At 36.8% G+C, this 16,812-nt stretch overlaps 4 protein-coding genes and 2 non-coding genes across 6 annotated transcripts in view; 5 read left to right on the plus strand and 1 right to left on the minus strand.

Moving 5' to 3' along the window:
* Positions 1 to 4,279, plus strand: part of LOC118267903 (thyroid adenoma-associated protein homolog) — a 31,562-nt gene extending 27,283 nt beyond the window's left edge. The window contains exons 24-26 of the mRNA XM_050694523.1: positions 909 to 1,657; positions 1,921 to 2,153; positions 2,914 to 4,279. Coding sequence (XP_050550480.1) covers positions 909 to 1,657; positions 1,921 to 2,153; positions 2,914 to 3,195 — 1,264 coding nt within the window. The 3' untranslated portion in view covers positions 3,196 to 4,279. The remainder of the gene's footprint in view (positions 1 to 908; positions 1,658 to 1,920; positions 2,154 to 2,913) is intronic.
* Positions 4,280 to 5,635: 1,356 nt separating this feature from the next.
* Positions 5,636 to 9,269, minus strand: LOC118267416 (poly(A) RNA polymerase, mitochondrial). Its single transcript, XM_035581390.2, has 7 exons — positions 9,101 to 9,269; positions 8,854 to 9,029; positions 8,453 to 8,773; positions 7,906 to 8,034; positions 7,266 to 7,477; positions 6,725 to 6,957; positions 5,636 to 6,364 (listed from the first exon to the last, which is right to left on the minus strand). Exons 1-7 carry the CDS (start codon positions 9,210 to 9,212, stop codon positions 5,706 to 5,708), a joined length of 1,842 nt encoding a protein of 613 aa, XP_035437283.2. The 5' UTR covers positions 9,213 to 9,269; the 3' UTR covers positions 5,636 to 5,705.
* A 228-nt stretch (positions 9,270 to 9,497) lies between these two features.
* On the plus strand, positions 9,498 to 10,479 carry LOC118267417 (ribosome-recycling factor, mitochondrial). Its single transcript, XM_035581391.2, has one exon. It carries the CDS (start codon positions 9,611 to 9,613, stop codon positions 10,367 to 10,369), a length of 759 nt encoding a protein of 252 aa, XP_035437284.2. The 5' UTR covers positions 9,498 to 9,610; the 3' UTR covers positions 10,370 to 10,479.
* Positions 10,480 to 10,941: 462 nt separating this feature from the next.
* Positions 10,942 to 16,812, plus strand: part of LOC118267418 (uncharacterized) — a 74,107-nt gene continuing 68,236 nt past the window's right edge. The window contains exons 1-3 of the mRNA XM_035581392.2: positions 10,942 to 11,479; positions 11,717 to 11,864; positions 12,628 to 12,649. Of these exons, the coding sequence (XP_035437285.2) occupies positions 11,012 to 11,479; positions 11,717 to 11,864; positions 12,628 to 12,649 (638 nt within the window). The 5' untranslated portion in view covers positions 10,942 to 11,011. The remainder of the gene's footprint in view (positions 11,480 to 11,716; positions 11,865 to 12,627; positions 12,650 to 16,812) is intronic.
* Positions 12,508 to 12,580, plus strand: Trnaf-gaa (transfer RNA phenylalanine (anticodon GAA)). Its single transcript has one exon. It is a non-coding gene; the product is annotated as a tRNA-Phe (tRNA).
* On the plus strand, positions 13,030 to 13,101 carry Trnat-cgu (transfer RNA threonine (anticodon CGU)). The gene has a single exon. It is a non-coding gene; the product is annotated as a tRNA-Thr (tRNA).

A 16,812-nucleotide genomic window follows, 5' to 3' on the forward strand; every position in this document is an offset into this window, starting at 1 on the left:
AATATTCTCCAGATTCGTGTTTTAAAGCTTTGATGTTTAAAGTACCTATAGCGACTATATTTGAAAAAGTTTTGTCATAATAATGTATAAGCCACCGTATTGTTGTTTTTACTTCCGAAATCAGTGAACTCTGCACATGTTTGTTGTGTTTGTGCGATTGTTTGTTAGGTACCATCACAGGACGTTACTGCTTAGAGCATATTACCAATGACTTTGATGAACAATGTTCGCAATGTGAAAAGACAATCATGTTACCTATAGGTAATTCTTTTTTGCGGCTCTAGTTTTTTTTCCTGTGGGCGGAGCGGACTCGCGTTAATTTGTAGGCGTTACTCTTTACCTGTGGTCGCGTCACAAGGTTGTATTACTCACTGTCTTGTACCGATGCGATTTATGGAACGTGTAAAAAAGCCTTTAGAACAAGGCTTTAGAGTGGAACGTTCCACAGACTACAAGAGCGACTATTGCATATTCTATTTACATATTAACTTATTAGTTATGTCTAAGCTTATTATTATTAACCTGTAACTCCTGTGGTGCTGCGGGTGCGGGTGTCCATGGGTGGCGCTGATCGCTTACCATCAGTGGACCAGTCTGCTCGTTTGCCCCCTATTTCATAAAAAAAATACTTATATTATGCGCATGGAGTACCACGGAGTATATAGACCTCGTATACTATTATGTAAAAGGCTAAATTTATAAATTGCATTGCATTATATTGCATCTCCATCTTATCTTGCAATCAATCTTTGAAATATTTATTTGTATTTTTTCATAGCATAAATATGTCTAAGTTACTACTGACTTGTTTAGAGATAAATTCAGCCGCGATAATCCTGATTCTCACATTCAGTTATGTATTGAAATCATATCGCACAATGCTTTAATAAGCTATTTCTATTTTCCAGGTCCCCGACTGCACCAGAAGACATTATAAATGAAATCTGTTCACATCTTCACACGCTGATATTTGACACGCTGCCGACGGCTATCAGTGCAGGTCGGGATGTGTGCCTGGCGAATGCTTTGTACCTGTACCTCATATTGGCGACCCGGTACCACGTCGCAGACCAGAGCACCCTGGTGCATAGAGCATTACAGCACAAATCCTACGAAGTCATACTCACGGCTCTAAACTACCTCCTCATACTTCATAAACAGTTGGAACCCGACAATAACATGTTCCATGAACATCTTGTATCAATAGCTGACCCATCCACTCTGAAAGAAATCAAAAATAAGGACTACATCCAACTACTGTGTGATGTTCTGAAGAGCCACTACATGGAGTGTCGAGAAAAAAGTTTGAAGATCTTAGTACTTGAGGGGAACACACAGCGCGATATCATAGAGACCAAATACCAAACAGGGGTTACTGTGACTGATGATATGGTCATAGAGAAGTTGATTGACTGCATTCAGACAGAGTATGAAACCCTGACTCACGTGTACTTGCAAAGTCTGGTAAACTTTGTGTCGGAGAGAATACAGGCAGGGAGTATATGTAGCCGTGTGGTGCTGGACGTGGTGCGCACTGTGTACGAGTGCAGCTCTGCCGAGAACTGCGAGAGCACTAGGAAGGTAGCCGTCAGCTTCATAGAGAGGAACTACCAACTGTTCAAGATGGATACCAGGCAACTGACTGCGGCTGAACAATGTAAGCGATACGATCTTCAAACTGTACAATTTAAAACTTATTTTTATGATAATCTATACTAATATTATAAAGCTGAAGAGTTTGTTTGTTTGTTTGAACGCACTAATCTCCGGAGCTACTGGTCCGAATTGAATAATTCTTTTTGTGTTGGATAGTGCATTTATCGAGGAAGGCTATAGGCTAACTATAAATCATCGAACCGCGACCGGAAGCAGAGCTAGTAGCTAGCATTTTATTATATGAGGATAACGGATTGGTTTCAGTTGAGCTGCAGGCGACATTATGGGCGAGTATAATAACGTTGCTGGAAGATGACGAGGAGGTGATCCGGCAGCGCGTGTCGGGCGTAGTGTCGGCGGAGCAGCGCGTGACCCCGAGCCGTGCGGCGCGCGTGGTACTGGGCGCGGTGCGCGCGGCCGGCGCCTCCCTGCTGGCGCTCGTCGCGCTGCTGGACTTCCAGTCCGTCGTCGTCGTGGCAGATGACGTCAGCGATGAGGTTACTACACTTTTCCTATCTAAACTTTTACCTTTTTCCTAAATATTTTTTTTTCTGTAAGTATCCTTTAATCTTACTTTTGGGAAATATTATTGAATAAAACATATACAGGTACAATGTTAATAAGAATGATGACGGGGTAGAAAAATTAAAGATCTAATTAGTCCGTCAGTTAGGTACTGAAAAAATATTAGCCACATATTTTAAATGATATAACCTAGATAAAACGAATCAAAGTTTAGGAGTGGGAGAAAATACGTTATTTCTACGTATAAAATGTACCTAGAAGTGACGTCACGCGATATTTCAAATCTGTATATCTTCGAAAATATTTGTTTCCGTAAGAAATTATAAAAACACGTGTCTAAGATTTTAGAATTATCGACAAGATTAAAATAAAAATTAGTCATCTACCCTATTATGTCGGACTAGTTGGACCGGGCCAACTAGAGCCGACTAAATAACAAAAATTCGCACCCCTAGATGAAGACTCCGGTAACTCAAAAAGTGCCCGTTTTGAGTTAATGGCATTTTCAAATCCTCGTATCGGGTACCTACACGGACATATAACTCACGTAACAATATCGTCCACCATTTTGAAAAAAATGGCGCTTAATAGTTAGATTTTTGATATCTTTTCTTTTGTAGAAATATCAGTTTTTCTTTATTTCCCAAAAAACTGTTTTTTTGAGTTACCGGAGTCTTCATCATGCAAAATAGTTGCCTTATCGAATTAATAATTTATAATTTGTATTTATAGTGTCGAGTGTTCGACCAGAACGAGAGGTACAATATATTCCTAGAAGAAAGTATATGGACAATAGCGTGCGCTGATATCCTGGTAAATGAACATAAAGTAAATAATTCCAAGCTGCTGGAAATCATAAGCAGGCCAGAGTATGAAGGAACTTTCCAGAAACTGTGCAAGGACAACGTGGAAATGTACAAGAAAATGGCCACAGGACACAAGCTACCACGAAGCGAGGCGCTCAACCCTAAGATACAATTACTAGTTGATAAGTTACGTGATACTGCCACGTAATAATTGTATTGTGTTAGAAAAATGTTAGATAATATTTATATCGATACCTTAATTGGCAAACCAGCCAACTCCACATTTGGTCAGTTATTTTTTTTTTTTGTTTACATAGTATGAAACAAAAAATATGATAGAATTTTAAGTGTCTCCTGAAAAATTTGCTCATAAGGAGTTAGCTGGTTTGTCAATTATGTAAAAAAATTGTAAATATGTACAGTATGTACACATATCCTACCTATTGCGCTGCAATAATTTACATTAAGGAGATATTCCGTAAGAGCTGAAACTGTCCACAGCTGAAGAGCCTTTTAATCACGAACGTTAGTGTTCCGTTACAAGTACAAGTAATTTAAGATAAATACAGCATTAAGAGAGCCCCTAAGTTTTTTTACAGTTACTTAAAGGATAAGCGTTGCAGCACAGTTGAGATTCCGCAAACCATGGTATTAAATGACATAAGTGTTTCCAATGGAACAGACACATGCAACTTATTTGCATCGTATTTCTCTTCCACTTATATTAAACCATCAGATCATATCATAACACCAACTGCTTATCCATCAAACATTAATTGTATTGGCAACATATATATCAGTCATGAAAATATCCTAAAATATTTAAAGGGACTCGACACTCACAAAGGTGCCGGACCCGACGCAATTCCACCATACTTTGTATCAAAGTGCGCCATGTCTTTAAGTCTTCCTTTGTTTATCATTATAAATAAATCCATGACAACGGGTATATTCCCGACTGCTTGGAAAGTTGCTAAAGTGGTGCCCATTTTCAAGAGTGGTAACAAAGAAATAATTTCTAATTATAGGCCTATATCAATTCTGTCCGTTTTCGCTAAGTCTTTTGAAGCTCTTATCTATCCTTATTTGAAGAGTCATTCCAGTCAATTGTTTATTGATGAACAGCACGGTTTTATTAGTTCTCAGCTACTGGTTGTCTAAATAAATAAATAGGTATTTAGTTAGCGTAAAAAATGTTATTTAAAATATCTATTTTTAAAATACTTTCATGATATCTATACAGGACATTTTAAAATGGGACAAAAAGTTAATAAAATATAATGATACTGACAGTGTACTGTTTTTTAGGGTTCCGTAGCCAAATGGCAAAAAACGGAACCCTTATAGATTCGTCATGTCTGTCTGTCCGTCTGTCCGTCCGTCCGTCCGTATGTCCGTATGTCACAGCCATTTATTTCCGAAACTGTTGGGCCTACATAGTTGAAACTTTGTAAGATGGTGTATTTTGGTAACCGCTATTAGAATTTTGAATAAAAATTAATAAATTTAAAAATTAAAGGGGGCACATGGAACTGATTAAAAAAAAATTTTTTTTCAGCTTACATATCCGTGATGGGTGTTAATGGATAGGTCTTTAAAAAAGACATTAAGGTTTCTAAAACCACTTTTCGTCAAAAGTGGAAAAATGTGTCCCCCCCTCTAACTTTTAAAATAAGAGAGTGAGAAAACTGAAAAAAATATATGCTGTAGATTTCAATGGAAACTAACAACGAAAATTGGTTTGAACGAGATATCATTATTAGTTTTTAAGAAATAAAACATTTTCAAAAACCGCAAATATAACTTTGTCGTTCATACAAACACTATGTAAAACCAAGTTATTTTACAACTTTTATATTATGTCATCTACTTGCTTTTACGGAACCCTTCATGAGCGAGCCCGACTCGCACTTGGCCGGCTTACAAAAACAATTTTTTTATTTTACCAGAAAATCGACGTGAAACAACGTTTGCGTTGTGTGAGTGAGGTTAACCCTTCCCAGTCTTCCCAATCCCCGAATCCTCAACAACCCTTAAATTCCTAAATTCCAAAAAGCCGGCATCGCCGCGCCTTTTGGGTTGTCCATAGGCGGTGACGATTGCTTACCATCAGGTAATTCGTCTGTTCGTTTGCCGGGTTATACCACAAAAAATACCAGAAGATTTCAATCTAGTCTAGAGTAGATAATGTCTAGTGTATTAGTCTACATTCTAGACTAATAAATAAAATTTTAGTGTCTCTTTATACATAATATTGAAATAACCCGTTTTTACTACATGCATATAAGCATACTACCTAATATAAATTATAAATTTTTTTGTTTGTCTGTCTGTTTGTTCTGGCTAATATCTGAAATGGCTGGACCGATTTTGACGGAAATTTTATTTGCAGGGCAGCTGATGTACTAAGGTATTCCAAAGCCTAAGTTACTACATAGGATAATTTTATTAGTATCAAAGTCCGTAATCCACGCGAGTGAAACCGCGGTCATCGGCTAGTAGAATATAAGAACTAAGATTGGAATACAGATTTTTGTCTTAGTTTCTTATGATAGGGTTTTTCAGTGTTGACTGTTAACAAACATATTTGCTACAGTATCTATTTTCTACTGGCGAAGATGACAGAATGTTGCAATAAAACACAGAAATAGAGGGTAAGGCAGTCTCCTTGAATATGTATAATATCTATGATTCACTATGTACACAGTACAATATATTTCACACAATTTTGTCTCTCCGTATTCGGAACACTTCACTAGCTAATGCACTATTTTTAAATTTCATTTTCTGTGGCTTTTTCTCTTTCACAAAACTATCTTTCATCTCTTGCACACTGTTTTCTACTTCCTGAGTAGTCTTAGGTATTAATCTTTCAATTTTATTCTTTACACTAGCTTCTGGAATTTTGTCATCTGTATCGTTAAACAAATCCTTTACTGAGACTAGCCTATGAGAGTTTCCGACACGGAGTAATTTCTTCAGTCCTCGCGTAGTTTTCTTTTCTACCAGCGCGAGCAGTCCCCAGTCGTCTCCCTTCTGTTTGTCCATGCCTGCCTCCAGCTGCCACGCGGCATTCCTCACTTCAGCTTTCAGTCGCTCACATTCTTCGAAGCTGACATTTCTACTGACATTGAGCGCCTGCTCCAACGGGTTCACGATGTATAAAGGCAAGGAGTTCGGTTTCCTGATGGACGCGCCTTCGTTGATGGATATCGCTTTCTCCTTGAAGTCGAACTGTGAGTAGAACTCGAAGAACTGCAGCAGTAACGTCTGCAGGTTGGCCTTGTTCTGCGCGTAGCACTCCGACGGCAGCTTGTTCATGTCGCGTAGGAATGTGCAGTTGAGATTCTCTTCTGCTATTCGAATGTCTTCTTTGCCTGTAATTAGAAATATAATACATAATCGTATTGTTAAATCTACAGAACTTATGAACTTTCCGTTACAATTTAATGATACACTAATGGACAAATGTCCCACGACATGTATCGGCGAAGTGCACGCGGCGCAAATGAAACCAGTGAATTTCGCCCGGCATATATGGCAACATCGCGCGACTTATGTCCACAGCGTCGTTGATGTTGCCAGACATGTCGACCTAAGTCCGGTAAAGTCGTGCTACTTCAACTTCACCCAACATCGCTAGTGGCAAGTGTCGCAAGACATTTATCTCCTAGCTAGTGTATTCTTGACTTAAAACTAACAAGATAATAAAATAACGTTGTCAATTGGGTACTAACCGGCTCGCCTCACAAGATTTTTCAAAGTGGGCAGCACATGTCCGTCGTTAGTTTTCTGCTGTAGGAAAAATAGCACCATCAGTGTGAGAGGGAAGTTGGTGATCCATCGTCCTGGGTGTGGGTTTGTGAGACCCACGGCACGCGCCCAGCGACGCACCGCGAACGTTAACGGCCGCACTCTGTCGTCCAGGGAACCGAATAACCATAGCAACTCTGACATGTACACCCCAGACCTGTAATGTGAGAAGATTCGACTAAATAATGTGTTTTATAATAATTTTCACCTAGAATTTAAAAAAAAATAATTGAGTAACAAAATACAGTTCTGTATTCCTGTTCTGGATGCAGTAATTGGAGAAGATGAATGCATAATGCATATTCCAGTCACTAAGTATTATGCAAGTATTTTCAATTAAGAGATGTACAGATAGGCCTTAAGGCATTAAGTCCGCCATTCACATGTGTTTGTGTGAAGAAGATTGGATGAATGAATGAATGAATGAAGATAGATGGGTTTATTTGCTTGAAATATGGTACTGACATGTTATTGTAGCAGAGATCGCACTCGAGGTCGGTGTAGTGGTGCGCGAACTTGACGATGGGCACGCGCGCGTTGAGGATGCGCTGCACGCGCGCGGCGCCCGCCACGCGCAGCTCCAGCAGGTCGGCCACGCACTGCATGTGCCGCGCCCACGGCGCGCGGGACCCCTCCGTGCGCTTGTCCTGGTACACCAGGCGAGACCCCGCCTTCATCTGCACACACACAATTTATTTCATTGAACTGTAACATTGTTATTTGTCCCCAGCTCTCAGTTTATTTCAGAAGTAACACAAGTGGAATATTGACATAGGAATGACCTTAATCTGGGGCTAGAAAGGGCCTTTGTTCATTTGTTCCATGCGGGAATTGATAGCCACCGCCTACTGCCTAGCCACTGCCAGGTAGTAGTAACCCCAACCTCATTAAATATCAGTACAAAGTTTTGCCACATACAATAAAAAGTTATTCCAAATATACAGCAGTAAAAAGTAGTAACAGTACTGATCCCTATCCTACCAAGTATGACTAAAAAGTGGTCCTTGGTGGCTCCGTGGACCAGAAAATAGATTGATAATACCTGGTATACAGAATCCTCACTATAATAAACAATAATAAAATGTTCAAGCAGTGTCGTGCTTACCATTTCATCTGTCAGTGTATTGGTCAAAACAAGGTCTAAGTCACATCCCATTTTTCCAAAACCATTGATGGACGAGCCAAATGGCCTCACAGCCACATTTGCATAGAGGCTCTCTAGCATACATTCAATCTAAAACCAAAAATAATATATTACTTGTTTATATCTCAGCAAGTTATGAATGATTAACAGTAATATTGTACATACATAACATACATAACGTCACGCCTTTTTATCCCCGAAGGGGTAGGCAGAGGTGCACATTACGGCACGTAAAGCCGCTATACAATGTACACCCACTTTTCACCATTTGTAATATAAGTCCCATGTTATAGGGGGTGAGCCTATTGCCATATCCTGGACACAATTCCAGACTTCATGCTATACTACTGAAAAAATATCGAAAAAACCGAAAAAACCCCAGTAATACTTTGCCCGACTCGGGAATCGAACCTGAGATCCTTTTTCTCGGCTATTGCACTTGCGACCACTCGACCCACGAGGCAGTTTTAGTCAGTAATATTGTAGAATATATAAAATGACAATTTACCTGTCTAGCCACCATGTACCTCAACCGGGCCCCCAAGTCATTCAGCCTAGTTCTGTCATACAACAACTGTATCTGATCTGATACTGTGTCACACTCCACTAGGTCCTTGAACAGTTTGTCTTCGTCCACTTGCTCTATCCCATTAATAGATGCCAGCACTGTGGCGGGGGTCGCATAGCTTTCAGTCCTCCCATTAGATGCACGAAACCATAGGAACGGAGAGTTCAGGGCCATAATGTCCACATCTTTCTGATGCGTACTGCATGACCGTAACACATCTTGCAGGCTTTCCTCTGACCCAAATTCAATGAGCATGAAGTGCTAAAAATAAATAAGTTTTTCAATTAGATAATGACTATTTAATAATATTAATAATTAAATCAGATTATTAGACCAAATACCTCGTCGTTACTATTTTTGTAATGATGTACATCTTTGATGGTAGCATACTTTGAGCAGTAACCGTATAATTCCTTGAATGATGCCTCCGAATTGACTTGTACTACGATACTCCGCTTAGCTTCACCTCTCCTCTGGGCCACAATTTCATCAAATGACAGAAATCTCTTTTCACTGCCTAGAACCAATACATAACCTCTAAGTTACCTTCATAACAACTACTCATTAATATAGCCATCAGTTACTTACCTGAATATTTACGAAAAAAGACACATCTACATGTAGATTGGTTAGAGTTTAATAATTTCTTAAATAAATGTTTCTTTCCTTTATTTACTAAACTTCGAAATAACACAGACATTTTTAACTTAGACCGCCGTCCACATCTGTCAATCCGTTGTCTGTCAACTGTCAAGCGTCATAACACAATTTCAATCAAAACGTAAATCTTAAAGAACAGCATATAAAAGAACATTTAAAATTGTTAAAATAGAAATCAGCTTCATTTCAGATTTAAAAACAATCAAATATTTTTCTTTTTTAAAATTTAAGATTTTATGGGTTTTTAAAGCTTTTAATCACAGTTACGTAGATTGCGTAGATCGGAAAGCTCGTATTATGCTGCTATCAGCTGTCTTCTGTCAAATTTTATAGTCAGTTGACAGATGTCTTGCAAAAGTTGAGGTTATCTTTAGAATGTTGTAGTGTGCACTTTATTTATACATTTCTGTTGTTCGAAATAAGCACTTTAAATGAGCAATGGGTACTAGGATACTACAACGAATTATTATTCCTGCAGTGAACTGCTTAAGAACCAATCCACAAAATGTCGTAAGTCGTAACGAACGAGCAATTTATGCAAATGTGGTGAATTTTACTGTTGTAAGAAACTATGCTAAGAGTAAAGATAAAGGGAAGGACAAGAAAGGTAAAGGAGCTAAGGTAGAGGTGAACGTTGCGGCAATAAATGAGGTTGTGCCAGTGGATAAGATGAAGGAAAGGTGCCATGCAGCTATAGAAAGAATGAAGGCAGATTTTGCCAAGAATCTGTCTTTACGATCTACCACGGGTTCTATGGAATCGTTGAGGGTGAAATTTGAAGGCAAAGATTATGAATTACAGGAACTTGCTCAAATAGTCCGCAAGAATCCTAAAACTATAGTAATCAACTTTGCTTCCTTTCCTCAGGCCATACCAAATGCATTAAAGGCCTTACAAAGCTCTGGCCTCAATTTGAATCCTCAGCAAGACGGCACCACATTGTATGTTCCAGTACCCAAAGTCACAAAAGAACACCGAGAGGCACTGGCAAAGAATGCCAAGGCATTGTATATAAAATGTAGAGATTCAGTAAAGGATGTTCAAGCAGACTTTATTAAAAAGGTTAAGAAACAAAGCAGTGTATCTGAAGATGTAGCATTTAATGTATCTAAGCAAATCAATGCAATTTGTGAAGAATATCAAAATGAAGCTAAGCAAATTTATGATGTGAAACATAATGAGTTAGTAGGAAATTAGAAAACATACTCCAATAAGAAAATCAATTTAAAAACAAAGTCTTGTTTAGCATTTAGCATTTAAATGTAAGGATTGTTAGTAGTGCTTTGAAAATAAATAAATTGTATAAATACTGTGTATTATTTACATCTACTGAAATGAAGAAATCTGTAAGCTCTTAATGGCATCTTTATACATTCCAAAATATCAAATAATATAAAATTTCAAATGATACTAATCAATAATACATTTTTCCATTCAAAATCATAACAACTCTACTAACTTTGATTTATGCATTTATTGTATATTTCACTATGTTTTCATATTTCATAACAATTCAATATTTTTGTATAAAAAATGGTGAATGAAAAACCATTTTACCTTTTTAACTCAACACGTGCTTTTCTTTAAAAATCAAACCGACTCCAATGATTCAATGGCAACTAAAAGTGATGATCAGCGAAAAATTCAAGATCAATTTATTATTTGTTAGATAAATCATTTAGAAATTGATTACACTGTTAAAAATCCTTGTATCCCATTACGGAATTTCGTCTACACATTAAAAAATTGAAACGTCATTAAAAAAAACTGTCATTAGTGTCAAACTTGTTTGTTTGCAAAACAACGAGATTTCTAAGTCCCGGCATAATTTTAAAAATAATGAATACTGCTCTCAGAAGTCGTAAAAAAAGATATGAAAGAGTGATGTCTCGTCTTCATAGTCAGTCACAATCTAACGTAAGATTAAGTTCAACTGTGACACGCCATGATATACCGTCATCTGTAAGAGTTGGCGCGAAAACAACTGGTTCTAATGTGAGCTCGGGAATCTTTAATGAACTTCCAACTTACTTAGATGACTATGAACCAGAATCAAGTCATCAGAAACTAAAACGGACGTATGTGGTGAAGCCTCGTAAGACTATCACATCTATGAACTTGGCAGACTGTCCGCCTCGTGTGGCCTCTAACTTCTCCAAGGCAAGGGAATCAAGTAAAAAGTCTTCGTCTTTTCGGGTGCAGGAATCTGCTCCTTCTGTTTTAGAAAGCAATGAGGAAAAGTGGTCCAATACACCATTAAGAGAGTGTTTCTCCAGTAGATCCCATACACATTTGAAGGATTTAAGGGTAAAAACAATTTGGTTTTTAGTAATTTTATTGTTTCTTATTGATAGTTAAGTGTACTTGATACTTTAAAGTTTAATAAGATATTCTTGAACAATAAACTTAATTTACGTGTAAGTAATTGAATGAAGTAATTTATGTATAAGTGAACTAAAAATCACATGAAACCCATTGAAAAATAAATTGTTTACATTAATTTCTAAAATGGGTGACATTAAAAGTAATATGTTTTTGTTCCAGGATGAAATAAAAGCTTACAAAGAGACTGAGAAGTTGATGAGGCTGCGAAGTAGTTTGTATAAGAAGTGTGGTGTAGTGTTGGACGATGTCGGGAATATGGTGGAGGACAAGGCTGTGCAGGCTCAACTTGAACCGGCTGCAGATCATGGTGAGTACCTTATATTCTAGTAAGAATTGTATGGTAACAGACTCACCCCCTTTTACATGGGACTAATCTTATTAATATTAAAAATGTGAAAGTTTTTGTGTGTATGATTGTTACTCAATTACACCAAAAAGACTGATACAAGTAAGTAGCATATTATCATGACTAATAATAAATAAAAGTCTTCACTGGGTAGTCTCCTCTAGGTATATTAAAATATGCTTTAAAAATCTGACTGTAGCGCCATCTATCAGAGTTAATTGTAAATTCAAATCTGACCTAAGAAAAATTAGTAGTTCAGTTATGAGATTAAAACAGAAACTAGGAACTTATAATAAGTTCCTAATTTCTGTAAATAGCCTATAACATAGAAATGCCTAAATAAGCAGTAACCAGCAGCGCCATCTATATTAAACTGCTGTGTTGCTAGTTCCTGCACAAATGACTAGAGGGCGCTATGTACCTTAGAGTAAGTTAACTCTTCAGTAACTTTGTACTTACTGATAAAAATGCATACATATTGCAATTGTGTGATAGGTTTGACATACACGAGCACATAATTTAACAATACTCATTTAAAAATTGTAATATTTATTTTTTTGTGACATTAAACAAGTATTGCAACATTTCACACAATGTTTATCAAGCCGAAATAGCTCAGTTGGGAGAGCGTTAGACTGAAGATCTAAAGGTCCCTGGTTCGATCCCGGGTTTCGGCAATTATTTTTGCTATGAAAATATTTTTACGTTTATTTATTTGTTGCAGACACTGGACAGGTGGAGAATAGGTAAGTCGAAATAAACTTATTTCGGTAAATAATCTAAATTATTTATTGCCCTCTTGTAAAGGGCTTCACTTACCTTACCTACTTTAGGTAAGTATCACACAAAACGAACCCCTTTATAACCGACTGCGATAAAGCAAAAAAAAAGGGTTGTTAAGTTGGTCTTTGATTTCAACCACATGATTTCCAACAAACAACACATAATGTACTTATGTGTAATAATTGACGTGTATACAATTTAATGCGCATTATTATAAATACACTACGTATTTACTTTACCCTTATTTAACATCATAAGTTTAATATTTTCAAAGCAAAAATCGACATTACTTCAAATTAAAACATCGCGTAACAGGGTCTGGAATTTCGCAACTTTCCGCATCGCCTCTTTAGCTCAGTGGTAGAGCACTGGTCTCGTAAACCAGGGGTCGTGAGTTCAATCCTCACAGGAGGCATTGAACGTAATGCTCTTTTTGTATTATATTTATAGTTTGTCATAATAATATTTTATATAGTTTTGCTTATTTTGATATATTAATTAAGTTCTAGTTCCGTTGCGGTATTTTTAAATGATGTTATTTACTTCAATCAGATAAAAATACTAAGAAATTGAAAAAGAAATGGTGAAGGTACCATAAAAGTGCTAGCGATTACTAAACGCATAATAAAAAGAAAATGGCGTATGATATTAGAAACTATCACTTGAATCAATATATGTTTCAAAGTACTACCTATTTGTTTCCCTAACTGCAGATTTCAATAACCGATTTGAATCCAAAATCTTTGGATTTAGATTAATTTTCAACATTATTTCTATAGAGTTTCTGTCAAAGATTTTTGTATTGAAATTAGCAAAACATACGTATATATAATATAATGTTTTAAAAAAATTATAAGGAGGCTTTGAGTTAAACCAATGCAAGAGGGGCATTAAATTAAAATATTGTCATCTACCCTATTCTTCCTTCAATATGTGATGGTATCTGATTTAAGAACTGTTTTCTTTGAAATATCATCCATTGGTATTATCTACTTGTTTATCTGTCTATGCTTCTTGTAAAAAATATATAGAAAACTTTCATACTCTTCCGATTCTCTTCAACTTCGCGTCTCCGCTTAATATAATCACTGTTTCTCAAATTGGCAATCCGGTCTATATAGAAGGCCTTGCGGAGTTGAAAATACATAATTAGATTGAGACTAAAAAAATAAAGTTATGTATGTTTAGCCCGAGGCCCTAGAGGCTATTAAGACAGTTTAATTAAGTTATTTAAGAATAACCTTCACACTCAAGTCAGTCAACTGTAGGAAAGGACATGGCTAAACCAAAGTATGGACGTCGTAACCCGTACAAATAAATATTGTATAAATATGGTACCTAGCAATAAATAAAGCCGCATAATTAAAAATTGATATTTTGTAATTAAGAAGGTCCAGAAACTTGGCATATCTGCGCAATCCTGAAAATAAAGTAGCGTTCCTACGTCAAACAACGTTACAAAAAACTTCAAACTACAACTTGCTCTGAACTTTTACCAAGGCGTTTGATGTACCTGAGCCGAAAGTTATTTATATATGAGGTAGATAGGTAAACAATTCTGCTTATACTAGATAATGAACACAAAGTAACCAAGGACAGACACAAAATATATAGTAAGATTGTGCAATCTTATACAAAATATATATTTTGTGTCGATTAAAACATTTACAATTATTTGGTTACAGAAAATTATATTACCGTTATTAAAAATTGATGTTCGTTTAATTATTTCGATTTGATTTTCGGGGAAACTAATGTCCTAATAATAGCTTGCAGTACCTACTTCCGTGTTGTCATGTCAAACCACAACAGAAAAAAATCAAATATGAAACTTATTTTTTGTTAATTTTTGTTCACCAAGTTATAAGAATTAGTTAAACACAAAATAATTCATAAGTGAATATTTAAATGATACGGGTTAGCGTGAAATTCGTATTCTTGTTATTATGCCTGGGTCAGTCATTTAGCCATCTCCTTTAATCCATTGGTAAAAATGTGTGCAAAGCCTTCGAGTACGCGCCCAAGTACATTTACAATGGTAATGGCGAGTGGCTGGAGTCGCGGAGAATATCAATAAACGCTTTGCAACTCGTTCACGTAGCCTAGCTGGGAGCTGGTCGATAGCTCGCCCCCTGCCCTGACAATTAATGCAGGCTACTGCGTCCCCTCCCTGGCGACGGCAGTTTTGCTGTGTGTATAGCGTTCCTGATGTCGAATGTTTATAAAATACTTGCATCATGTTCTTCTATAGGTTTTAAGACGTAAGGGCAGTACTAAATGTTCAGGAAAATTCTGGTGGATGATAATTATTATGTGAATTGTTTTCTGCTTAGAATACTCATGGTTCATGAGGGGTCTGGGGTATGTTGCAAATACCAAACTGAGCTTGCAGTATAAATAAATTGTATAAAATCGATGATTTATTCTGTAAATCACACGGAAGATCAGAACTCAGGATAGACAAGATAGAGAATTATGGTGTTTTGCTTCTCCCTTCGTAGTTGTGTTAGAAATATTCTTTGTCAACGATTACAAAATGGAAATCCTAGGAAAATTATGTTCTCTAACGCAGGAAAAACTTAAAAATATTATAATTATGAAAACCTGTGGATCATATGATGGTGAGTGCTCGCTACCACCGTGTCTAATCTGTGAAGCAAAGAAAATGACCGTAGATAATTTGCGAGGAAGTTAAAATCACATTTCACCAACATCACGTTGCGATGATGCAATGCGCGATATCGCTGGAATGCAATTAAACGTGGCGATGTGACGAATGCCTTATCGCGCGGCCTTGACAATGACATTGCACGAGCAGAGGCAAAAGCAAGCGTTCCGCCGCCGGTAACTCACTATAGCCACTTACCTAATCATCTATTGTATGTGACCACTTCAAGGCACATTACACATTTTTATGGAAATACATCGAATGCTATTATGCTGTTTATTCTGATAATATATCAAGACGAGACGGTCTCAGGTACTTAAAGAAGATACACAGAAAAACTATTCATACAAGAAATTCAGTATTGAAATTGTACATAGTTGTGGTGGGTGGAGTTAGGGTGAAGGTATAATAATGGTAGTTCTGCTATACCATTTCTTTATTCCTTATATATGATAGATTTAAGAGAGGCCTAGACTGGCTGACATATTTTTACTAGATTTTCTTGGCTTTTTTATACATACTTGTCATTTTTTTTTTAGTGAAATTCTAATCATACGTACGACGTAACCTCGCGTGGATTGGGATGCTAATAAAACTCATATGAGCCTAAAAGCTGATATGAAACTTCGTAATATCTCGTCATCAGTCAGACGTTAACTGATAACGTAGTATTTATCAGATCAATTAATATTACTATCTATTGGCCTTTTTATGTGGATACTCAGATACTAACACAGGTTGGCGTTATGGGTACTATTTTCCTTTGTCCTCGGCGCGTCTGTTTCCTTTATTAATTTGCGAAAAGTGTGGCGCTCCACGAACACAATTCGAACGCTGATCACGTCGTTTGTTACCTGTTTAGGTATACTTTTATCGGCAATACTGTTTTTGTCCCGCACAATAGTGCGTTCTTTGTCTTTGCCAAGGTTAAACATGACTCATTACCACACAGCACCTACTTTTATAATAACCACGACTAAGTATGAATTTGCGTACATAAACAACATAATAGGCTATTAGTGCATTGTGTTCTGCGCTGGAGAAGTTATGCATTTACAGGGAAATCAGTGAACATTACTTCTTTCTGGTTCGTTCTTCTATGTCTTGAATAGTGTAGAACTAGTTAGTCTTTATGCCTTTTAATCAACATTGAGTAAGCACTACGTTACAGCTTCTTCAGTTTTACTTCTTTAAAGTCCTTGTAACTGTGCGCTTGATAAGGCAATCTTTTTTTTACAAATATCTGCTGTTTCGAATTTGTTGATTTCCTTTGTTTCAAGTTGTATCTAAGTACAGACATTGGTACATGCGTATGTTGGTGTGTGTGTACCAGTACTTAGAAACATTGTACGCAGGACATGTTTCAAGGTAAACTGTTATCTTCGTACGTACCTACCAGTAACGTTTAGTATGCTATAACTGCTCGCAAGCGTTATGTATTTTTGTTACTTAAAGTGT

Source organism: Spodoptera frugiperda, chromosome 6, assembly GCF_023101765.2.
Source record: "Spodoptera frugiperda isolate SF20-4 chromosome 6, AGI-APGP_CSIRO_Sfru_2.0, whole genome shotgun sequence".
In the NCBI taxonomy this organism is placed as follows: domain Eukaryota; kingdom Metazoa; phylum Arthropoda; class Insecta; order Lepidoptera; family Noctuidae; genus Spodoptera; species Spodoptera frugiperda.